This window comes from Callorhinchus milii, unplaced genomic scaffold (genome assembly GCF_018977255.1).
Source record: "Callorhinchus milii isolate IMCB2004 unplaced genomic scaffold, IMCB_Cmil_1.0 Scaffold3, whole genome shotgun sequence".
Lineage (NCBI taxonomy): Eukaryota > Metazoa > Chordata > Chondrichthyes > Chimaeriformes > Callorhinchidae > Callorhinchus > Callorhinchus milii.
The window spans coordinates 75,486,176-75,511,615 of NW_024704744.1; the positions used below are offsets into that span (position 1 = coordinate 75,486,176).

Below are 25,440 nucleotides of genomic sequence, written 5' to 3' on the forward strand. Positions count from 1 at the left end.
ATCTCCCTTTGTTGCTCCATCTCCACCCAACCTCTCCTCTACCACCCTGTCTCTCTCTCTGTCTCTACCCCTCACTGTTTTTCCCTTTTGAATCTCACTAAACATCTCGGTGGGAGGTAAGCAGAGTCTCGGAGGGCTGAGCTGGCTACAAGGTGATGTGTCTCTAGTCCAGTTCCTGAGCCATGCGGGTCCACAGTATTTCTGTGGACCCGCATGAAATATTGCCCAGTATTTCTGGGCAATGCTGATGACAGCTCAGCCAGACATCAGGGGACTGGGGGCTCACAGCTGCAGAAGGAGTAGAGTCGTGTGTCAACCGTTTACATGTGGAAGTTAACCCTGTGTTTGCAGATTACATCACCAAGAGGGAGCATATAGATGAGGAATAGAAGGGAGCCAAGGTACCGCAGGTGATCGGACGGATGCGAGAAGAAAAACCTTTTGAGGAAATGTAGTGCTGGCGGTTTGTAAAGTAGGACTCAAACCAAGGGAGTGCGGTCCCACTGAGTTGATGGAGCAGGCAGTGAAGGAGCATAGCGTGATCGACTGGGTTGAACACGACGGTGAGGTCCGGGCGGAAGAGGAGGCAGAGGGAGCCCTGATCACAGATAGAGAGGTCATCATTTCACGAGCACTTACTCTGTAAGCCCGACTGGAGGGGTTTGAGTAGGGAGTGGAGGGAGAGGTGTGCGAGAAGTTGGCTGGTAACAACGCCTTCCTGAGCTTTGGCAAGGAAGGGCAGGTTTGAGATGAGGTTGGAAGGGTTGAGGTTGGGTTTTTTAAGGAGGTGGCCGATGACAGCGGTTTTGAGGGGGGAGTGGGACTGATCCTGAGGAGAGGGACTGATTAATGGTGTTTGCCAGCAGTGGGCACAGGAAGGTGAGCTGGGTGATCAGCAGCTGGGTGGGGGGGGGAGTCGAGGCAGCAGGTGGTGGGTTTCATCAGGGTGATGGAGAGAGGGAAACTAGAGAGATGGGGGCAAAGGAATGAAGGATGGGGGCTGTGGTAGGAGCTGAGGGGGTGTGGGTGAAGGAGGCGTAATGGTAGGGGTTGGTAGCGGTTCCGGTTCAGGGGATGAGGCTGCCAGGCGGATTTTTTCTATTTTAGATGTAAGGAAGTCCATGACCTCTTTGCACTTGGCATTTGATGTAATGATTGTGGGTTCTGGAGGGGGCGCACTGAGGAGGTGGTGGGTGGTGGAGAATAGGATTTTGGAGTTATTTTTGGCCTCCAGATTGATCTTTGAGTAATACGCAGTACCCCAACGCACACTCTGGGGTCCCCAAGCCTTGGCTCTTGCCAGCCTGCACCTTCAGAATTAGGTAAGCAGGGATGTGTCCCTCCAGGGAAAGAGTGCGCAATCCATCCCAATATACTGGAATTTCCACGTGCTAGTGGTCTAGTTTGGATACTCTAAAGTAAGGGTTTCTGCGTGTATCAAGTCTGAATAAATCTGTACGTGTGTCTACTTTCTCTCTCTGTATCAAAGTGAAAATAAAAAACAAATAAATGTTAACTTTTATTAAAGACTTACCCTCGAGAGAACCAAACACACCACGATGGGTGTGCACACCTTAGTGAGGTCACTAATCAAGTTCATAGCACCCTCGACCATGCTCAGAGCAGATTGGTTTCTTCATGCATCATACACCTGACATGCAAGTTAATAAGATGAAGATAAAAGTAATCAGTGCAGGATTTTTTTCCTTTTTATTATTAAACTTAAAATCTTGGGAGTGGGGGGGTGGGGCGGGCGGGGGTTGAGGGTGAAAGTTCACATGTATCTACATAATTCTGATCAAAGTCTTTTCAATCATTTAAATCAAGGTTCAGTTTTTCCTATGTTCAGCCCTGTGTCCTCAGCTCCACAGACTTGTTACAAACATGTCCTGTTATTTCCCTCGTTTCAAAACTTGCACAGTATTTCTGCCGTATAGGTAGTAGCTATACGCAGACGCCGCTGTTGTCAAACCTGTGATATACCTGAAATGAGAAGTTTAAAATAATTAATTCTGAGGATAATATAGTTGCTTATTCATGTTGCTTATTTATTCCCCATTAGCGGTTGGGCTTTCAGCTTTTCTGCCCCCACCCTCTGGAACAGCACCCCAGAATCCTCCCTTACCTCCTTGAAGGACCTTCTCAAGACCTTCCTCTTTGACAGCGCCTTTGGCCACACTCCTATCCCCACCTACTCTCCAACTCTCTTGATTCCAACCCCCAGCTCGGGTGTAAACCCTTAACTGTCCAGCACTTTGGGACTTCCTTCCAACGTGAAAGGCGCTGTATAAATGTAATTTGTTGTTCTGGTTGTTGATGTAGTGCCTTATCAAACAACAACTTGCAATTTTTAGCAGCCTTGTTGCAAATAGCATCTCGAAGCACTGAACAATGTGGTTTGATGCCAACCTGGAAAGGTAGGTGAGGTGACCAAAGGCACGGTCGAAGAGGAAAGTCTTCAGATGCCATTTGAAGATGGGCAAACAGGGGACAAGAAGCCTTTGAGATGTCTCAAAGCTCTTCAGAGTATTTACAAGGACATGCAAGCACTTTAGACTTCTTATATCGCATCAGCAAAGGAACTAGCAAGAGTGAGCTGTGACATTCTGTGAAATATTACTGAAAGTGCAGTCGAAGAGGAGGGTCTTGAGACAGGCCCTGAAGAAGACAAGGGAGGGGAGAGGCAACCCTTCCTTTTTTATAAAATTGTTTTTTATACAGAGTATCTGTGTGGAGTGAGCAGTTGTTGCGAACGTGAATTCCTGATGTAACAGTTGTTGAATAAGCAATTTCTTCATCTTCTTTCAGAATACCATTACACTGAGCGGCTTTATTGGAACTTGTGTCAGCAGTTGCACTTCTCCAATGTAAAACAAGCAATCTAACAATCCTGTTAAAGATCTGAAACCACTATAAAAGAATTTAGCTGTCCGCCTGGCTCAGTCAGTAGCCCTCTCCCTTCCAAGTCAGAAGGTTGCGGTTCTAAGCCCAATTTGAGTTCACAGTCTAGGCTGACACACCAGTGCAGTGCTGGAGTGAGCTGCGTTGTTGGAGGTGCTGTTTTTTCGGATGAGATGTTAACCTAAGGCCCCGGGTGCCTATCCAGGGGGACGTTGAAGAGAAGGGAGTTTCTCCCCGGTCTCATGGCTGAAAATTCCGCAAATAACAAGAATCCTTGCATTTGATACCGCTACCATCACCAAGGTCCCCGAGTTAACTGTAACTAAAGACTTTCCTGAAGTTATGAATGATTTAACTTTCTGATTCTTGGTGGAGTCCATTACAATAACAATTTATACAGTGCCTTTCATTCCAGGAGGACGTATCAAGGCGCTGGATAGTCAGGGATTTGGAACCAAGCTGGGGATGGGAATCAGGAAAGGTGGAGGGGCAGTGAGGGTGAGGGTAGGAAGGTGACCGAAGGTGCAGTCGAAGAGGAAGGTCTTGAGACGGGCCTTGAAGACAAGGGAGGAGGTGAGGCATCCTTTCTTTTTTTTAATAAAACTGTTTTTTATGCAGAGTGTCTGTGTGGAGCAAGCAGTTGTTGCGAACACAAATTCCTGATGTAACAGTTGTGGAATAAACATTTTCTTTCTTCAGGAAACTGAGCAACATGTTTCAAACTTACCACAGAGTCTGAAGGAATGCGCTGTCCACATAGTGAAACACTGGGGCTGCCAATGACGCTGCCACCAGGACAAGCTGCACTGCCGTGTTAACCTGTAACAAGACAGCCCTGTGGTGAACCAACCGTTAATCCCCTTGCATAGTGGTTAGTGCACTCTCACCTTGCAAGTGAGAGAACCCGGGTTCAATTCCCAAGCAGGGCCGAACCTTAGACAAGTTTCCTTACTCCACGTGCCTCTGTTTACCTAGAAGTAAGTAGGATCCCGGATGTTGGTCGATCGGTGGATCACTTTCCAGGGGTAATATTGAGTTCAATTCCAGGTCAGGGCGAAACCTTGGGCAAGTTTCCTTACTCCACACGCCTAATAATAATCCCTCCAAAAAACCAAAAACAATATAATAAAATTGGTCATTTTCAACCTACGACTGTTTGTGGGACATTGCTGTGCGCAATTGGCTGCCGCGTTCGCCCTCAAATATACAGTCAATTCACGTTACAGTATATTCTGTGAAGCGCTTTGGGACGTCCTCCCGACGTGAAAAGCGCTATATCAAATGCAAGGATTATTATTATTATTAAATTGGTCAAAAAAATATATTTAGTCACGCAATTTACGACTGCTGTGTGCAATTGGCTGCTACGTTTCGCCCACAAAATGCAGTCAATCAACTTTACAGTATATCCTGTGAAACGCTTTGAGACGTTTCATTGACGTGATAAGACGCTATATCAAATGCAAATTTTATTATTAATGTCTAGTCCTCACTGATTGTGGGACACAGGCGAGGCCACTCGCCCCGTATACCTTTCACTGCAAAGAGATGACATGCCAAAGGAGAAAGGACCAGGGATGGGAGGATATAAGCGTTGGGAAAGGGAACAAGCTGGGAATGAAGAATATTAACTTTTGGGTTTTCACCCTGGAAATGAGACGATTGACACAAGGGGAGGAGTCATTAGGTGAGAATGTGGAACTCACTGCCAGAAACATCAATGCATTTCTGAGGTAACTGAATGCTTCCCACTGCTTGGCTGTCTAGGATCACCTTACCCTTCAGGGCTTTGGCTTAACAGGAGCTGAGTGGGAAGAATCCTCGACCCAGTGACTGGTCTGCCCCTCCTAGTCCTAAAGGCTGGCTTGTTTGTCATTAGCAGTGTCCTAGAATACTGCCTCCCCGCCCACCTATAGACCGCTACAGAGGGCTTGCTCAATTCCGACATTCCCTTCATTTTCAGGCATATCACCTTGAAGCCAGTTCAGCTCCAAGGAAACCCTGTTTACCTGTCCCAAAGAGATGTATGGGGGTGGTTAAGGAGGGATGAGGAGAGAGGGACTGGTTGGGTAAATTGACCTGTTGAGTGCTGTAGCTTCTATCTGTTTGTTTAAGTAGGATGACATACATGTGAGACAAGCTGGGAATGAAGAGTATTAACTCGTGGAGTCCTGTAGCTCAGTGGTTAGAGCACTCGCTTTGCAAGTGAGAGACCGGAGTTCAATTCCAGGCCGAGCGAAACCTTGGGCAAGTTTCCTTACTCCACACAGAGCCTAATAATAATCCCTCAAAAAACCAATAATAAATTGGTCATTTTCAATCTACGACTGTTTGTGGGACATTGCTGTGCGCAATTGGCTGCCGCGTTCGCCCACAAATATACAGTCAATTCACTTTACAGTGTGTTCTGTGAAGCGCTTTGGACGTCCTCCCGACGTGAAAAGCGCTATATCAAATGCAAGGATTATTATTATTATTATTATTTTGGCATCTGTTGATTTTCAGACAACCAAAGCCCTTTTTTTAAAAAAAAACAAGCTTTGCTCTCAATCTGCAAACTGAGCAGAGGAACTTGGATCAAGAAAACATGGGTCAGGACATGCCAGGCTACAGATATCTGATCTCAGCTGTGCCATTCTACCCAACGCTGTGGGTCAGGGCAGAAAATCAGTCAGTGTTTATATACTTGATACACAGACTCATGTAGGATCATGTTCGAGTCTGTGTAGGAACATAAAGAAGATGTGTGTGATCGAATTCCAAATCCTCATTCTCACCTTCAAGGCCCTCCATGGCCTTGCCCCCTCCTACCTTTCCGACCTGCTAATCCCTTAGCTCAGCAAGCTCTGGCCTGCTCCATGTCCCCCACCAGGCCCGCTCCACCACAGCCTTCAGCCTCTTTGCCCCCACCCTCTGGAACTCCATCTCACATTCCCTTCGCCTCGCTCCCTCCCTTATCTCCTTCAAGGCACGCCTCAAGACCCTCCTCTTCGACTATGCCTTCGGCCACCCTCCTACCTTCTATGCCCTCCCTGATCCCAACCGGAGGTGTCCTAATCCCTCGTGTCCTAATCCCTGACTGTTCAGCGCCTTGGGACGTCACCTCCCGACGTGAACGGCACTTCACAAATGTCATTTTGTAATGTATTCGAAAGTGTGTGTGTGTGCATCAGTCTGTGCATGTCAGTCTGTGTGTGTGGGTGTGGGTGTGTGTGTGTGAGAGAGAGAGTCTGAGTTTGATGTGTGTGTATCAGTCAATTTGAATGTGTGTGTGTGGTGGTATCTGAGAGAGAGAGTCTGTCTGGCGGGTGTGTGTGTATATCATTCAGTGTTTGAATGCGTGTGTGTCAGTCTCTTTTTAAGAGCAATTTGTATGTGCAAAATGAAAGTCTTACCTTGCTAATGAAGGTCGGTTTTAACTGTGCAGTGGCATAGCACGGGTTAAAATACTTGCTGAGGGTTCGCTTTGCATTTAGGAAAAATGGACAAAAAATGGCGTCTTAGTAAGTTAGAAACACAGCAGTGGCGTCACACTCAAAGCCACTGAAATCTATCACGGCGCCTGTAGCTACACATAGAGATCCCAGAGATAAGATTGTTGGAATGTGCACTCTCTTCCTGGATGGACACATCCTCTTACCTAATTCTGGAAAGTATTAGGGGCAGGTTGGCAAGAGCCAAGGCTTGGGGACCCTAGAGTGTGCGTTGCAGTAACTGTTGGAATCTAACCAGCTAAAACCACAGGTAACCCAACGCACACTCAGGGGTTCCTAAGCTCTTGCCAAACCATACCGAATACTCTCTGCAATTAGGTAAGCGGGGGCGTCCTTCCGTGGAGAGTTTACATTCCTTTCCAGACACAGAGAAATGTCCATGTCCACCTTTAAAGCCATCCACAGTCTTGCTCTTCTTAACCTCTGCGGTCTATTAAAGCTTCACCAACCTGTCTGCTTGCTCCGCTCTACAGGCATTGGGCTGCTCTATGTCCCTCGCCCTGCCTGCTCCAATATTGGCGGTTGGGCCTTCAGTCTTTCTGCCCTCGCCCTCTGGAACTCCACCCCAGAGCCCCTCCACCTATCACCCTCCCTTGCCTCCTTCAAGTCTTAAGACCTTCATTTTTGAGCGTGCTTTTAGTCATCTTCCCTCTTGCACCCTCCTTATCCTCCACCCCTCTCTAATCCCAACCACCAGCTTGGATGCAAACTCCTCATTGTCAAGCGCCTTGGGACATCCTCCAGATGTAAAAGGTGCTATATATGTGTAATTTGTTGTTGTTAGTCCTGATACTTACTGGTGGTGGGACTGTTTGGTATCTAACATAGAAAACAGCTGCGATCAAAACAGCATCTCTAAACAGGATCATTGCCGTGAGTGGACCTGGAAAAATAGAAACACAATTAAGATACGCAGATTAAAGGGAAAGAGAAAGAGAAACATGCAGGGACATTTTCAGTGCAAAGAAACCTGTCTCAATATAATCCTCTACACATCGCAGGTCCGCTGGCCTCGTGTTGGGCTAATGTAGCACAGTGCTGCTTGCCACATGATGCCAGAAGCAACATGAAACCCTGGAGCTCTGGAGATGCTGCACACAGAAAGCTTGGGGCACTGATTCTAAGCCCTGCGTGCTGCGACAGGAACCAAAATAACAACAAGACTATTACCTGGAATGAGGTCCGCACACGTCAGGCTGATGTACAGAAAGCTGATTAGGATTTTATCTGCCAACGGATCCAAAGCGCTCCCCAAAGCAGACTTCTGGTTGGCCCAGTTCCGTGCAATAAACCCGTCTAACTGCAAAACACAAAGTAAACGCGGGTTTCAAATATTCAACTCCCTGGTGTGACATCACCGCTTACCGCTCTGCTCTCACTATTTCACATTCTACACAATGTCCAGAAAGATATGTTACCCCCATGCTTTTTTTTAAACAGATCACTGACCAACAACTGAAACATGTGGAAGAATAATGATAATTGTTTTTAGAAGTACTTAATGGTATTCAGTACAAGTATTTGGACGTCCAGAGGATCGGTGTGAGTGTGCTCCATCATTTTCACGGTAAATATTGTGGTCAGTACCTGGTCCATGAAGTCTGAGGACTGGAAAGATAAAGGATAATGTGCAGGGATTTTAAGGAATGATTCCAAAAAGTGGCTCCCCCCCAAAATGTTAAACACTTGCACTGAATATAATCCCACCACCTAATCTAGTTTAACAGACGTCAGGGTGAAGCCTCTGTGACTTTGCTAACTAACAGCGTGGTTGAGCCTCTCATCCTCGGGCCCCATTACTTGGTTGGAATGTGCCCTCTAGACCCAGCCCCAGTTGGTACAAGCTGCTACGCAAACACTTCATCACTGCCATGGCTAATCTTCATCAGTGGCACTGGAATTTCCAAAGTTCCCCAACTCCCACTATCATTCCTGCTGGAAAGCCTCGAACAAAGATTCCAAACTCATCTGCTTACCATATCAGTGATTTACAGATCCTCTCTTTAATGCTTGAACCTCTCTAGGGAGATGTTAAACTGAGGTCCTGTCTGTGCCTGTTCATGTAGATGTTAAAGATCCCACGGCACTTTGAAAAGACATGAACGTTTCTCCCGGTGTCATGGCTCACAATCGCCCAAATTAAATTGGTCACTCATTCCTTGGCTGTTTGTGGACATTGCTGTGCACAAATTTGGCTGCCTCATTTCACCACAGAATAATCTGGGAGTTTTCTGTGCTATGATTAGGTCAATGTGCTGTTCATCTCTGAACACCTGCAATTTACAGCAATTTTACAAGACCTTGCATTTATATAGCACCATAACTGCCCTGAGACGCTACACCCACATGAAGAACACTAAATGCAAGTTGTTGTTCACACGGGTAGTGTCTCGGAGCACTTTAACAGCAGTGTGGTTTGACCCTGAGCTGGAAAGAAAGAGGAGATGACCAAAGGCACGGTCAAATAGTAAAGTCTTTAGGTGTGATTTGAAGACAGGCAAAGAGGAGGGATTGAGGCAGGGAGTCACGGAGATTTGGAGCGTAGTAGTTGAAAGCACGGCAGCCAATGGTGGAGCGAAGGGGTCAAGAGACGTGCAGAAAACCTGAGCCAGCTGAGCAAAGGCAGCGGGTGGTGGAGTGAGGTGTGAGCAGATCAAAGAGAAAGGTGCAAGGACCTGAAGTGATTTGAAAGCGAGAGCGAGGATCTTGAACTCAAACTATTCTGCAACAAAGAGTCAGTGGAGGAGCTTGGCCAGAATGGGGAAGATGGGGGAAATTTATCTTTCGGGTTGGTTATTTACATCGTCTGACGGCTGCTACATATCTCAGACATTCCGCTACTGCTACTAAAGAAGTTACATTCCACATCCTCTGACGGAGCAAGCCAGTACGTACACCAAAGGAAAAGGCTGTCGGACCAAAGTAACAGAGTGCCTGCCTGCCCACCCTCTACACACTTACTTTCACGTGCAGTACTTTGTGCAGCTCAGTCGGAGCAGAGAGAGCAGGCTAACAGTCAGGAAAACTGGTCGGAAAAGCAGCACTTTGAAGATATTAGCTCTGGGACGTTCAAAGTCCAGCGCGGAACATTGCCTCAGGTAAGTGCTGACAAATTCACAACTTCCAAACCATTTTTTGTCGGTCAGGGTAACTGCTGGAGTCTAACCAGGGCTTTGGCTTTGCAGCGTTAACAAGAGCTGGGTGGGACGACTCCCTGCCCGGTGGCTGGTCTGCCTTTCCAGGTCCTGCTGTTGAGCCAGGGTGGGCCGAGCTGTCTGATCAGCAGTGCCCTGGAATACTGTGGACCCCCCGGGCTCAGGAACCGGACTAGAGACCGCCAGAGAGGTCTGGCTCTATTCCGATATTCTGTTGCCAACCATATCACCTCAGGTCTGGGGAGACGTCGTGCGCCCACCCCGAAGACTTCACTTACCTTCCACCGAGATGTTTAGCGAGATTCAAAGAAAGGGGAAAAACAGTGATGGGTAGAGACAGAGAGGGAGACAGGGAGATAGGGGAGAGGCAGGGAGGATAGATAGAGCAACAAAGGGAGACGAGAGAAGAGCTCTGGCTCTTTGTGGTATGAGTCACAGTAAGAAACGCACACGCCAAACAGACGCACACGCCAAACAGACGCACACGCCAAACAGACTCACACGCCAAACAGACGCACACGCCAAACAGACGCACACGCCAAACAAAAACTCACACGTCAAACAAAAACTCACACGCCAAACAGACGCACACGCCAAACAAAAACTCAACACGCCAAACAAACTCACACGCCAAACAGACGCACACGCCAAACAAAAACTCACACGTCAAACAAAAACGCACACGCCAAACAAAAACGTACACGCCAAACAGACGCATACACCAAACAGACGCACAAGCCAAACAAACGCACACGCCAAACAATCGCACACGCCAAACACACGCACACACAGTCCACTGATACAATTTACATAAAAGCTAGAATCTTTACAAATATGTAATAATTCCAGGACTTAAAAGTTTCACTTTCAGATAAGCCAAGGCCACGGAATGAGGACACAGGTTCAGGGTTGCAAAAGGAAATTTCAGGAAGGGCACCAGGAAGGTTTTCTTTACCCAAAGGGTAATTAACGACTGGAACAGGTTACCAGGAAGGGGGGGTTGAGGCCAGGACACTGGGACTCATTTAAGAAACAAGCTTGATGCTGTGATGGGATGGGAGTTCTGGAGGGATGAGATTAGATAGGCCAAAGGGCTTTCTTCATCCGATCTCTTATGATGTTGTGAAGTTACACATCCTGTGTGGTTCTTACCAGCATCTAGAAACACATGGGGCCGCGGTTTCAGAGGCGTCACTGTGTGGGAATCGGGTGCAGAAACCGTGGCTCATTCCTGCGCAGGTCAGGACACTAAAACCAAACTGTACAGGGTGTCCACAAAGTCCTGTTACCCCTTATTATAAAGCAGTCATATGAGACCACGGAGGAGCTGAAACAAGCCGTCAGTGATACATTAGGCCAACATGTCGAACAGATCATTATTTGCCATGAAAATGATAACGGCCATACACACTGATCCTCTGGACGTCCAAATACAGTTAAACTCTTGTACAATGAAGTACTTCTAAATTCAATTAATAACAACAACTTGTATTTATATAGCGCCCTCCACGCTGGGCAGTGTCTCAGAGCGCTTAACAATGGCAGAGCCCGAGGCCGAGCCAGGGGGAGGGGGAAGGTGACCGTAGGCACGGTTGAAGAGGAAGGTCTTTAGGCACAACCTGATGATGGGGAAGGAGGGGGCGAGGTAAAGGGGTTGAGGGAGGGAGTTCCAAAGTTTTGGGGCGTAGTGGTTGAAGTCACAGCTGCCGATGGTGGAGCGGAGGATTCAGGGGACGCGGAGGAAGCCGGACCCAGTAGAGCGGAGGTAGCGGGTACTGCTGTGGGGAGAGAGGAGGTTAGGGAGATAGGGGGGTGCAAAGGAATGGAGGGATTTAAACACTAGAGTGAAGATTTTGAAGTCAATCCGCTCTGTGAGTGTCAGTGGAGTTTGGTAAGGACTGGAGTAACCGGGGTGCGGAGTTTGGTGCGGGTGAGAATGTGGGCAGCGGATTTTTGAATGAGCTGAATTTTGTGAATCGTGGAGGAGGGGAGACTGGCGAGGAGGGTGTTAGAGTAGTCCAGCCGAGAGGTGAAAGATTAATGGACAAGGCTTTCGGCAGCTTTTGGGGTGAGGTATTGTCGGAGCCGGGCAATGTGGGGGAGGTGGAAGAAAGTGGTGCTGGTCAGGTACTGGATGTAGGCAGAGGGAGCCCTGGTCATAAATAGAGGGTATAATTTGTGACCTTCATGAGCGCTGTCTCTATACTGTGGGCAGGGCAGAAACTGGACTGGAGGGATTTGAGTAGGGTGTGGAGGGAGAGGTGTGCGCAAAGTTGGTTGGCAACAACGGGTTCCAGAGCTTTAGCCAGGAAGGGCAGGTTTGAGGTAGGGCGCTACTGGCCTAGGTTGGAGGAATCAAGGGTAGTTTTTTTTAAGGAAGGGCTGATCACCGCAGTTTTGAGGGGGAGTGGGACTGATCCTGAGAAGAGAGACTGGTTAACAGTGTCTGCCAGCAGCAGGCAGAGGAGGGCGAGCTGGGTGATCAGCAGTTGGATGGGGAGGGGATCGAGACAAGCAGATGGTGGGTTTCATTGTGATGATGGTGGATGAGAGAGAGGAAGGAAATGGGGGCAAATGAATGTAGGATGGGGTCATGGTAGGAGCTGAGGTTGGGGTGGGTGTGGAAGACGGACTGGGTGTGGTGGTAGGCGACACGGGGCAGAAGGATGAAGCTGTCGGTGGATGTTGTCAATTTTAGAGGTAAGGAAGTCCATGACCTCTTTGGACTTGGCGTTAGATGTCATGATTGAGGGTGCTTGAGGGGCGCATGGGGGAGGTGGAGAATAGGATTTTGGAGTTATTGTTGAATCATCATTCTTTCATGCGTTTCAGTTGTTGGTCAGTGCATTGTGTAAAAAAAACACATGGGGGTAACATGACTTTGTGAACACCTGTTCAGCTTCCACTGCTGCCTTTTCTTCCCGGTTCTGAGCTTCTGGGAAGGCAGGGGAGGGTTTTCTCCTGCCCATTTGCAAAATCTGGGACCAAGCAGAGAAGTGGGTCTGTGGTAAACAGGGGAACCACCCTCAGTGATAACGACAATGTGCGATTTGTTTCAGGACAATGGGAATGACAAGCTTTTTCTTCCTCTTCCTGGAGCTGTTGGTTGTCCTTCCAATGACTGACTGCTTGCCGGCAGATCAGGCTGAACGGTTTATGGACGTCCTTTTACAAGAGTACACGCAAAACGACACTCGGCTCCAGCTATCAAACAGGAACATCAGCGGTATTCCAGCCGGTGCTTTCCTGCTCTTCCCTGCCCTGGAAACCCTCGATCTGTCCCACAATAGCCTGACCTCCTATGCGTTGCCCTGTGGAGCTCTAACTCCAGTCACATTGAAGCATCTGAGCTTATCCAGCAATGACCTTTCCAGTGTCCCATCCTGTCTACCGGCAGCTCTCAAGTTCCTCGACTTGAGCAACAATGCAATCCTTCAGATCCATTGGTACGAGCTCAAGGACCTTCACAACTTAAGCGTTTTAATTTTGAATCACAACAAGATCTCGGAGATGGTCTGGTCGGAGGCCGTTCTCCCACCACTAGTCTCTCTGGACCTGGGTTATAATAACCTTACCAAGCTGCAGTGGCAATCTGAAATGCCCGACCTCGCGGTGATGAAGCTCGAAGGCAATCCCCGGCTGGAGATCAGCCCCCACCAATTCTCGCATCTCCCTGGGCTTCGCGAGTTGAACCTGTCCCACACGACTTTGAACGAAAGCAGTTACAAAGCTTTTGCATCCAAACTGGGGAATCTCCAATCACTTGATCTGAGTGCAAACTTATTCCAAATCCGTAAGTAAAACTGTGCTTTCAGGTTACAGAGTTTAATAAAGTGTGAGGCTTCTTTTTTCCCTCTCCGAGTGCTGTGGGGCATACAGCACACAAGCCACGATGCTATGGGACACTGGAGTGAGTCTTTAGGATAACTGCTGAGCGCGCTTGCCTCGCAAGCAACAGGACCCAGGTTCGATTCCTGGGCAGAGTGAAACATTAGACAATTTTCCTTACTCCACATACCTCTGTTTACCTAGCAGTAAATAAGAATCTGGTTGATAGTTGATTGCTGGATCTCTGTCTGGGGGTAATAATCCCGAAAACAAAAAATTGATCACTCAATCCATAACTGTTTGTGGGACACTGCCGTGTGCAATTGGCTGCTGCGTTTTGCCCACAAAGTATACAGTCAATTCACTTTACAATATTTTCCATGAAGCGATTTGAGACGTCTCAACGACGTGATAAGGCGCTATATCAAACACAAGAATTATTATTGTAGAATCCTATAGCGCAGAAGGAGGCCATTTGACCCATTGTACATGTGCCAGCTCTTTGACAGAGCTACCCAACTGTCCCTCTCCCCCGCTCTTTCCCCATAGTCTTGCAAATTTTTCCTTTTCAAATATATATCCAATTCCCTTTTGAAAGTTATTATTGAATCTCCTTCCATCACCCTATCAGGCAGTGCATTCCAGATCATAACAACTCACTGGGTAAAAACATTTTTCTTTGTCTCCCCTCTGGTTCTTATTATTATGATCATTTATTTTCAATCTGAAGTTGACCCGCAGTGGTTTGCGACCCTGAGGAACCTACAAGTGTTTTGGATGCGACAGACACTATTCCTGAAGTCTCTGCCTCCTGACCTGTTTGTGTATACCCCGAACCTCGCTCAAGTGGACTTTGGGGAAAACCCGCAGCTGCGGTTTGTGAACAGCAGCATGTTTGAGCATCTCCCGCGATTAGAATTTCTTAATCTTGAAAGGTAATTATTGAAATCGACCTGAAGGGTGCAAACATGCACATCTTAATGCAGGGCGCGTTCCAACCTTGCATCCTTCCCCAGTTTCATTGGCTCCCCAACCCCCAGAGGATAGAGCACAAAATACTGGGGGATGGAATTCCAGAGGTTGGGGGCAGAGTGGCTGAAGGCTCTCCCGCCAATGGTGGGGTGGGTGAGTCGGGGGACGTGGAGCAGGCTGGAGCCGGCTAAGTGGAGGGAGCGGACGGGCTGGTAGGCAGGAATACCAAGGTTCGTCTCAGAACGGAGACTCAGAATGTGGAGTCCTGCAGCGTTGTGGTTTGCACGCTCGTCTCACAAGCAAGAGGATCCAGGTTTGATTCCCAGTCAGGGTGAAACCTTAAGCAAGTTTCCTTACTGTTTACCTACAGTAAGTAGGAACCTGGTTGTTAGACAATTGGCGGATCGCTTTCCGGGAATAATAATCCCTTCAAAAATAATAAAATATTTTGGTCACTCAATCCACAACTGTTTATGGGACACTGCTGTGCGCAATTGACTGCTGCATTACGCCCACAAAATACAGTCAATCCACTTTAGAATATATTCTGCAAAGTGCTTTGAGACATCTCAACTGCGTGATAAGACTCTATATCAAATGCAAGGATTATTATGATTATGCGATGGCCTCAGCAATCTTTACTGTATGTCCATGTCAGAAATGTGAATAGAACACTTACTTGGTTGCAATGTCAGGAAAGAACAATTTGTTGTGTGCATGTGTATGAGATCCCCCACAAGTGTCAAACGGCAGACACAAACACAGATAGAGAGGGAGCTTACAGACTAGAAGCTGGCTGGGTCAAGTCTGAGATTGCCAGAGAGGCAAAATTGGTTAAGGAGAGCAAACCAGACAGATTTTCTGTTTACTGGGAGGTTGGGGGTAGGAGGATGACCGACAGCGCGGTCAAAGAGGAGGGTCTTGAGATGGGCTTTGTAGGAGGCAAGGGAGGGAGCGAGGCGAAGGAACTGTGGGATGGAGTTCCAAAGCGTGGGGTGAAAGGCTGAAGGTCTGACCGCTGATGGTGGGGGCGAGCAAGGTGGGGGACATGAAGCAATCCGGAGCCTGCTGAGCGGAGAGAGCAGATAGGTCTGTATAGAGTTAGCAGGTCACAGAAGTTGGAGAAGCAAGGCTGTGAAGGGATTTGATGTCAAGGACAAGGATTTTGAACTCTGAGGAATGGGGAACCAGTGGAGCCGAGCGAGGAAGGGGGTTAGGTTCACGGAGCTTGCTGATAAAAGCAATGCCTTCTCTCCTTGCAGTTGCAACCTAACGCAATTGAGACCCTGGAAGTTTAACAATTGCTCAGTCACTATCAGACTCTTCGGAAACCCGCTGGACTGCAGCTGTGATCTCACCTGGTTGCTGACTACATCACAAAAGGTCCTGATGGAAAGGTAAGAATCCCATCAGCCTGAATCCATCAGCTTCCCCATTAACAGCAACAACTTGCCCTACATCTCGAAGGCACTGAAGCTGTGGTGTTTCATCCCTCAACTTGTCTTGTTGACAACTACTTACAGGCTCAACAGAGTTCTTCACGTCCAATGCATGTTACTGAGCCCACCACCATCTCTCCCACATTTCAAGTGGAGAAATCTACTCATTGTCTGAGCAATTCAGTCCAGAATTTTCGCAAATTCTTATAAACACAGTTCATGCTCTGAAGCTGTTTTGTTCTGTATCTTTCTTTCAAGAACAAAAGGAAATGGCTTCAAAGTCAAGACTGAATTGAACAATGTTCAAAATTCTATATACTCTAAAACACTAGTCAAATAGAAGAAATTGAATCGTGGATGAAATTCCTTCCCCCATTGTGGTGGAATTCAGTTTGAGTTGAAGTCTCCCTCATTTTGAAATGTATATATATATTTGTGAGAAACAAACAATTTAAGAAAAGCATAAGTAAAATTTAATTTAAGTTTTGAATTAAGTTTGTATTGGAATCCACCTAATGTCCTGTAGGAATCTTATAGGATATCGGTAAAAGCACTAGCCTCGCAAGCGAGGACCGGTTTTGATTTATGAGCAGGTGGGAAACCGTAGGCAAGTTTTCTTACTCCACACGCCTGTTTACCTAACAATAAGTAGGAACCCGGTTGGTCACTTTCTGGGGGTAAGAATCCCTTCAAAATATGAAGTCAATTCACTTTACAGAATATTCTCTGAAGTATTATGCCTTTTAAAAGAGTTGTGTGAGTTCTTGTCACCGATTTTGTGTTTAACTTTGTCTTGTGTGTTGCAGGGCATCTGATACTGTGTGTTACAATCATACACAGCACGGAGAGAGCTTATCGACATATCTACTGAGTGAGTGTAACTTAGAAGAAAGCGCGTTGCAGTTGCAGACTGATGCTGGAGCGCTGGTCACTAACCCTCTGCTGCGTACAACGGCTGTGTTACACGGTTCTAAGGTCAGCATGGAGACAACAAGCGCAATGTCCTCAAGTCACAATCAAAGTCAGCACCAATTCGTCTTTGGTACCGGCCGACAGCACACATTTCCTTCCAGTGGTTCCACTGCCCAAGGAACCGCAGGGTTAAAAGATCACAACCAGGCCACAATTATTTTGCTTCCGCCCGAGGTAAAAAAATCACCTCCATCGCAACAGATGACCAACAGAGGTCAACTTCACCCATCAACAATGGTGGCCACCGAGCGGTCAAAAACACCGTTGTCTGTCTTGGCCACTTTTACAACGGCAAAGCAGGTGGTGCCAGTGTTTTTGGTTAGCGAAGACGAGCATTCGGAGTCCTTGAAGGAGGGTGAAGAAATAAAGGAGAAGTCTGAACACATGCAAGCCGGGGAATGCAACTACGACCCCTGCAGACACTGGCAGGTCCCTTGCCATGACTTGCAGCTGCTGACCGGCTGCAGCTGTCCTACCATGACTGGTGAGGATGTCAAACCCAAACCAGCCAAGATCCAAAAGGTGCTGAAGATCTCGGACAGATCAGGCGAGATTTACTGGTGCGCGCCCAACTCGGTGGTGCTGCACTATTATATCATCTACCAGTCCGATGAAAACAAACATCTGTATAAGACAGACATCATTAACCCCACGTACCGGAGGTACACTTTACACGATCTGGCCTCAGACACCACGTACCACGTCTGTGTCATCGCTGTGAACAAGGCAGGAACAAGCCCCTCGAGCACCATCTGGCCTGCCAAAGGTGGCTGTTACATTTTCAAGACAAAACCAAACTACAACAGTATCTTCTACACTGTCTGCACCATCGCTATTGTCATTCTCCTGATCCTCGTGGTCGTGCTGACGGCCTGCCTGTGCAGGATTCATCAAAAGCGAGGACTGATGGATTCAACTCTCCTGAATTTGGGTCCTCTATCCCTGCAGAACCCAGCGTACGACGAGCACATGGACCGATCAGCACCGAGAGCATCAATCAGTACCATAAACATGGAGGATCAACAGGACACCTGATACCAACCTCCGAACACACAACAAATTACATTTGTGTAGCGCCTTTCATGTCAGGAGGATGTCCCAAAGCGTTGCAACAATGGAGTTCATCTTCAGTAGCAAACTATAGAACGTTTCAAATCAGCATTTTACTGCTTTCTAGACCTCACTACTTTCAACCCTTACTCAATGCCGCCGTGTAACGTGCAGACCACCCGTTCATCGTGTCTGGGATAGACCTTTGTTTCTCAGTGAATCACTCAAACAGACTGATATTTTAAATGTGCCACTGTTTTCTAAACTTTGCAATAAATATTTATGTATCTTTATTGCTTGTTTCTTCGTGGACTGGCTTTTACCACTAAAAAGAACAAATTCCACAGTTGTTACAGCAATCTTTAAAAACTGAAAGCTTCAGTGTATCCAACTGACTCAAGATGCCAGCCTGGCTCAGTTGGTGACACTCTTCCCTCTGAGTCAAAAGGTTGTGGGTTCAAACCCCATATACAGTCGAAGCTGACAGTCCAATGCAGTACTGGGGGGAGTGCTGCATTGTTGGAGGCGCTGTACTTCAGATGAATTGTTAATAATAATAATAATAATCCTTGCATTTGATATAGCGCTTTTCACGTCAGGAGGACGTCCCAAAGCGCTTCACAGAACACACTGTAAAGTGAATTGACTGTATATTTGTGGGCGAACGCGGCAGCGAATTGCGCATAGCAATGTCCCTCTAACAGTCGTAGATTGAAAATGACCAATTTATTATTGTTTTGGTTTTGGAGGGATTATTATTAGGCTGTGTGTGGAGTAAGGAAACTTGCCCCAGGTTTCGCCCTCTGCCTGGAATTGAACTCAGGTCTCTCGCTTGCAAAGCGAGTGCTCTAACCACTGAGCTACAGGGCTCCACAGTATATCCTGCAAAGGGATATCTTCTGACATTAATCCAAACGTAAGGATTATTATTATTAAGTCAGAAGGTGGTGGGTTCAAGTTCCACATTGCTGGGAGGTACCTTTCTTGGGATGTGACATTTAAACCAAAGACCTTCTGTTCAGACAAATGTTCAGTTGGACATTAAAGATTCCACCCTGAAAAGACAAGGGAATTTCTCTCTCCCAGTTTCCTGGCTAACAATCCCCCAAATAAAATTGTTCACTCACTCCATTTGTAGAACACTGCTGTGTGCAACTGGCTGCTGGGTTCACCGACATGCTGCACTGTCACTACACTTCCCAGTAAATATAGTGAAGTGCTTTGAGACATCCTCTGGAACATGAAAGTATGATATCAAATGCAAATTTTCTGGATGAGGAATCTCTCATTTATTGTCTTGTATTAAACAATGTGATTTCAAGTATAATAATCTTTACAAATCCTTAAATTTTCTTTCATTGTTAAAAATACTGTGCCATTGCAATCTCTAACATGGCACATTGTCTTTAACCATACTTTATATATAAACCTTATCATATTTACTCTACACTACATCAAATATGCAAGGTCCCTTTAAATGTAAACTCCAAAGGAATTGCATAATAATAATCCTTGCATTTGATATAGTGCCTTATCACATCATTGAGACGTCTCAAAAAGCTTCACAGAATAAACTGTAAAGTGAATTGATGGTATATTTTGTGGGCGAAACACGGCAGCCAATTGCACACAGCAGTGGCCCACAAACAACCGAGGACTGAATGACCACATTTTTTTAAAAAGGGCTCGGAAAAACAATCTGCCAACCAACTAACAATCAGGTTCCTACTTACTTCTAGAGGTGTGTGGAGTAAGGAAACTGCCTAATGTTTTTCCCTGGCTGGGAATCGAAACCAGGTCCTCGCTTGTGAGGCGAGTGCTCCATAAGTATGGTAAAACGTAGCAGCATCAGACTTGGCGTGTTTCAGAAGAGGTTGGCTATGAACCTCCTTCTCATTAACCACAAGAAACCTTGCAGCCGGCAAGTCTTTACTGTTGTTTTTTTTATCTCATGTAAGCCTCCCTAGCTACCAAATGACTACCCTTTGCTTCCGTCCCTTTAGATAGATTCTTTAATACCCAGTGATGTCAGTTAGCAAAGGAGTCTCCTGAATGGTACTTTCTCAAAGGCATTTTGGAAGCCGAGGTCTTTTAGGTCATATGGCTTCCCAGTCAAATTTGGATGTCACCTCCTCAAAATGTCTTGGGTGGTCAGACAAGATCGACCCCTTCTAAGCCACGCTGGCTGTCTTTTATAATAATAATCCTTGCATCTTTCATGCTTCAAAAGAGCTTCATGGAATATACTGTAAAATGGAGAGGGGAAAGATGACCTAAAGAGCAATCCAAGCAGTAGGTCTTGAAACAGACTTTGAACAAGGTGAGGGAGGGGGTCAGTAGGAGGGAATTTCAGAGAACAGGGTCATCAGAAACTTCAAACCCAACTCCCCTTTATGCACGGAATTAACAGTGACCCCAACATAGACTCCAAGCGATCATTGCTCATGGTCCTCAAGCTGAAAATCTTCATTTTACCTTTTTTAAAAAATTTCTTCATGATGTGTAATCAACAAGAGTTGTCTATCAGACACAAAACAGTTACTCACCAAATCTGTAACTCCTGCCAAGGCAAACAAGCCTAAGGCTAGGTTGAATTTCTCGTGCACAATCAGATAGCCAAGATATGGCGACAGGCTGATCCTTGCCACGCAGAGTAGGTTGGGAATTGTCCATGGATTTTCATACTGGAAACAAAATTGAGGGCATTGGATTCATGTCCATTGGTTCATTCCTATTAAGCACTGAAATATTGGCAACTACTTCCCTAATAAACACAATTATTAGGCTATTATAATAAGCCTTACATTTGACCTAGTGTTTCATCATGTCGGCAAGACGTCTCAAAGCTCTTCACAGGATTTACTGTAAAGCGGTGTGATTTGTAGGTGGAATAAGAAAACAACAACTTGCATTTATATAGCACTCTCCACACAGGGTAGTGTCTCAGAGCGCTTGGATACGCATGGAATAAGAAAAGACCAGGCAGGATCCTCCAAGTCCTGTCAATGAGCCAACCTGGCCTAAAGTCCTGCATAATGGAGTACAGAGTGAGAGAGAGAGTGGGTAAGAGAGTGTGAGAGCAAGTGCCATGCAGAATGGGAGAGAATGTGCAAGAGAGTGGGAGATAAGACAGTGCCCGAGAGAGAGTGAGTGTGACAGAGAACTAGAAATCAGGAGTGACCGAGGGACGTTGTGAGCATTGAATGAGCGAGGCTCAGTGACTGAGGGTGATTGAGGAGGCTCAGTGACTGAGAGTGATTGAGGAGGCTCAGTGACTGAGGGTGATTGAGGAGGCTCAGTGACTGAGAGTGATTAAGGCTCAGTGACTGAGGGTGATTGAGGAGGCTCAGTGACTGAGAGTGACTGAGGCTCAGTGACTGAGAGTGACTGAGGAGGCTCAGTGACTGAGAGTGACTGAGGAGGCTCAGTGACTGAGAGTGATTGAGGAGGCTCAGTGACTGAGAGTGACTGAAGAGGCTCAGTGACTGAGAGGGATTGAGGAGGTTCAGTGACTGAGAGAGATTGAGGAGGCTCAGTGACTGAGGGTGATTGAGGAGGCTCAGTGACTGAGAGTGATTGAGGAGGCTCAGTGACTGAGGGTGATTGAGGAGGCTCAGTGACTGAGAGTGACTGAGGAGGCTCAGTGACTGAGAGTGATTGAGGAGGCTCAGTGACTGAGAGTGACTGAAGAGGCTCAGTGACTGAGAGGGATTGAGGAGGTTCAGTGACTGAGAGAGATTGAGGAGGTTCAGTGACTGAGAGAGATTGAGGAGGCTCAGTGACTGAGAGTGACTGAGGAGGCTCAGTGACTGAGAGTGACTGAGGAGGCTCAGTGACTGAGAGTGATTGAGGAGGCTCAGTGACTGAGAGTGACTGAGGCTCAGTGACAGAGTGACTGAAGAGGCTCAGTGACTGAGAGTGACTGAGGAGGCTCAGTGACTGAGAGTGACTGAGGAGGCTCAGTGACTGAGAGTGACTGAGGAGGCTCAGTGACTGAGAGGGATTGATGAGGCTCAGTGACTGAGTGACTGAGGAGGCTCAGTGACTGAGAGGGATTGAGGAGGTTCAGTGACTGAGAGGGATTGAGGAGGCTCAGTGACTGAGTGATTGAGGAGGCTCAGTGATTGAGGAGGCTCAGTGATTGAGAGTGACTGAGGAGGCTCAGTGACTGAGAGTGATTGAGAGGCTCAGTGACTGAGAGTGACTGACGAGGCTCAGTGACTGAGAGTGACTGATGAGGCTCAATGATTGAGAGTGACTGAGGAGGCTCAGTGACTGAGAGTGATTGAGGCTCAGTGATTGAGAGTGACTGAGGAGGCTCAGTGACTGCGAGTGACTGAGGCTCAGTGACTGAGAGTGACTGACGAGGCTCAGTGACTGAGAGGGATTGATGAGGCTCAGTGACTGAGTGACTGAGGAGGCTCAGTGACTGAGTGATTGAGGAAGGTCCAGTGACTGAGAGTGACTGAGGAGGCTCAGTGACCGAGAGTGACTGAGGTTCAGTGACCGAGAGTGACTGAGGCTCAGTGACCGAGAGTGACTGAGGCTCAGTGACTGAGAGTGACTGACGAGGCTCAGTGACAGAGTGATTGAGGCTCAGTGACTGAGAGTGACTGAGAGTGACTGTGAGAGTGACTGAGAGTGACTGAGAGTGATTGAGAGAGTGACTGAGAGTGACTGACGAGGCTCAGTGACTGCGAGTGATTGAGAGGCTCAGTGACTGAGAGTGACTGAGGAGGCTCAGTGACTGCGAGTGACTGAGGCTCAGTGACTGAGAGTGACTGACGAGGCTCAGTGACTGAGAGGGATTGATGAGGCTCAGTGACTGAGTGACTGAGGAGGCTCAGTGACTGAGTGATTGAGGAAGGTCCAGTGACTGAGAGTGACTGAGGAGGCTCAGTGACCGAGAGTGACTGAGGTTCAGTGACCGAGAGTGACTGAGGCTCAGTGACTGAGAGTGACTGAGGAGGCTCAGTGACCGAGAGTGACTGAGGTTCAGTGACCGAGAGTGACTGAGGCTCAGTGACCGAGAGTGACTGAGGCTCAGTGACTGAGAGTGACTGAGGCTCAGTGACCGAGAGTGACTGAGGCTCAGTGACTGAGAGTGACTGAGGAGGCTCAGTGACCGAGAGTGACTGAGGTTCAGTGACCGAGAGTGACTGAGGCTCAGTGACTGAGAGTGACTGAGGCTCAGTGACTGAGAGTGACTGACGAGGCTCAGTGACTGAGAGTGACTGAGGCTCAGTGACTGAGAGTGATTGAGGCTCAGTGACTGAGAGTGACTGAGGCTCAGTGACTGAGAGTGATTGAGAGGCTCAGTGACTGAGAGTGACTGAGGCTCAGTGACTGAGAGTGACTGAGGCTCAGTGACAGAGTGATTGAGGCTCAGTGACTGAGAGTGACTGACGAGGCTCAGTGACTGAGAGTGACTGACGAGGCTCAGTGACTGAGAGTGACTGACGAGGCTCAGTGACTGAGTGACTGAGAGCCTCAGTGACCCAATGCGATGTGAAGGCTCAGTGACTGAGTGACTTGAGGAGCGATCCTCATGGCTGTGACTGACCGAGTGACTGCCTCTCGGTGTCGGCGGTTGCCTTACCAGCTCTGGCGATCCACCGGCTGCCGCACTGCCCGCGCTGAGCTGGTCGGCGCTCTGCTGCTGCGTGTCGGGCCTGCGCCCGCACTGGGAGCCGCGGTCTGGGCCCTCGGCCACGGCCTCCTGCCTTCCCGCGGCCGGTTTCCCAGCGCCGTAGCCGCGAGCTGCGGCCGACAGATCCCCCCAGAGGCCGAGCGGCGGGGCCCGGAGCCTGGGCCCGAGCGGCAGCGGGACAGCCCGGCCCGGGCCGAGCGGCGGCAGCAACAGCGCGGAGCCCAGGAGCCGCCAGCAGCCGCGCCGCCGCCGGGGGGTCGCAGCCTTGGGCCTCGGAGGCAGCGTCTGCCCGCTGGCCGCCTCCCTCAGCGCCCGGGCCAGGCCGCTCGGCGCCCACCGGCCCGGGTTACGCGCCAGCAGCCACATGGCCGGGGCCAAGGCACAGACGGCGGCCCCACCTGAGCGTCTCTCTCGCTCGCTCTCACGCACACACACACACACACAACAACAAGTAAGTGGTGAGCGGCCGCTCGCTGCCCGCCCCCGAGGTTGGCACAGGGGTAACGCTCTTCGCCTCTGAGTCAGAAGATCGTGAGTTCAAGCCTCACCCCCAGCACTTCAAACTCAACACGAGTAACAACGGACGGCCCAAAACCTTTCGTTTTAAGGTGTTACTCAAGTGTGAGCCCCAAAAAAACACAGCAACAACTCACATTTATTTATAAAGCGCCTTTGGCACAGAGAGAGGCGACCCCCACCCCCCCCCCCAGCACTCAGCCCCCGCCACGCAAAATCCGCGATAGAATTCAAAAGAAAAGGAAAAAAAATCTTACCATCAAAGAAAGAAAGACGCGGTTATCGCAAAATTCACCGTAAAAAAATATCAGACCCGTTAGTCCAACGAGGCTTCCGAATTTGCTTTTTTTTTGTTCATAGCCGGTTGTCGGATCTGGAAATGCATCGCCTGAAAGGATGGCGGAAGCAGATTCCATAACAACGACGACAAGAAGATTGCATTTACAGAGCGCCTTTCACGTCGGGAGGACGTCCCAAGGCGCTGGACAGTTGGGTCGGGAACCGAGCATTGGGGTGGGGGGGGAGATGGTCAGGGTGAGGGGAGGGAGGGAAGGGAGGGGATAACAACTTTCAAGAGAGAAATGGATAGATATTTGGGGAGGGCAAATTTGCAAGGCTACGGGGAGAGCGCGGGGGAGTGGGATTAATTTGGATCGCTCTTTCAAAGTCGGCGATAGCCACACAGTCCTTTGAATTTGCCGTGTAGGCGTGAACGATTTTTAAGTTCCGAAATTTCCAAAGGCGTTTCTGCTGGATAATGTTCCAAGCACGGTCTCTGAAAGAGAGAAAGGTTTGGGGAAAAGTGCTGTATTGTCCCCGTCTTCTTTAAAATCTTGAAAATGAGCAGCAAAGGAATTCGTGAAAAAAATCCCATTCTGATATTTTATGCAATCGATGACGTTACTGTCACTTTCTAGCTGTTGCAGGCGAACAAAGTGGTCCTGTTTTTTTTGGAGACGAAACAATCAAAAAAAAAGGTCAAGTTTGGCCTTGAAAGCAGAAATTAAATTAAACAGAGTTGAAAAAAGTCAATCCTTTCATTACAGGCAATGCATTGAGGTTGTTAAGATGACCTGTGATGTCCATAACGGAAAACAAGATCATTGAGCCAGTCTTTCTCTTAAAATAGCTTGCAGTCTTCAAGAAGTTCTCCCTTCCAGTGCCATGGGACGTCTCTCCAACGTGAAGGGCGCTATTCAAGTGTCATTTGTTGTTGTTCTCCAAAAACATAAGCAGTTTTTTTTAAATTCCCAAATCTTTCAAGAGCCTTCCCTTTGATATCAAACGAACATTGCAATGATGGAGTAACTCCCCTTACTCATTTGCGATTTCAAATAAGTTAGGAAATTCCCAACGGTTTAATGCATATTCACAAATTTTGTTTACGCAATGCACCACAGGATCAAGTACACGAGAGAAGTCCAAGTCTTTAGTGCAAAAGCCCTCCTGATGAATAATACAAT

General features: G+C 47.9%; 1 protein-coding gene across 1 annotated transcript; it reads right to left on the reverse strand.

Annotated features, from left to right (window-relative positions):
• Nucleotides 1-1,536: 1,536 nt before the first annotated feature.
• Nucleotides 1,537-24,085, reverse strand: crls1 (cardiolipin synthase 1). Its single transcript, XM_007898283.2, has 7 exons — nucleotides 23,411-24,085; nucleotides 20,358-20,495; nucleotides 7,566-7,695; nucleotides 7,193-7,278; nucleotides 6,297-6,365; nucleotides 3,629-3,720; nucleotides 1,537-1,983 (listed from the first exon to the last, which is right to left on the reverse strand). The coding sequence occupies exons 1-7, from the start codon at nucleotides 23,825-23,827 to the stop codon at nucleotides 1,893-1,895; spliced, it is 1,023 nt and encodes a 340-aa protein (XP_007896474.2). The 5' UTR covers nucleotides 23,828-24,085; the 3' UTR covers nucleotides 1,537-1,892.
• Between the last annotated feature and the right edge of the window lie 1,355 nt (nucleotides 24,086-25,440).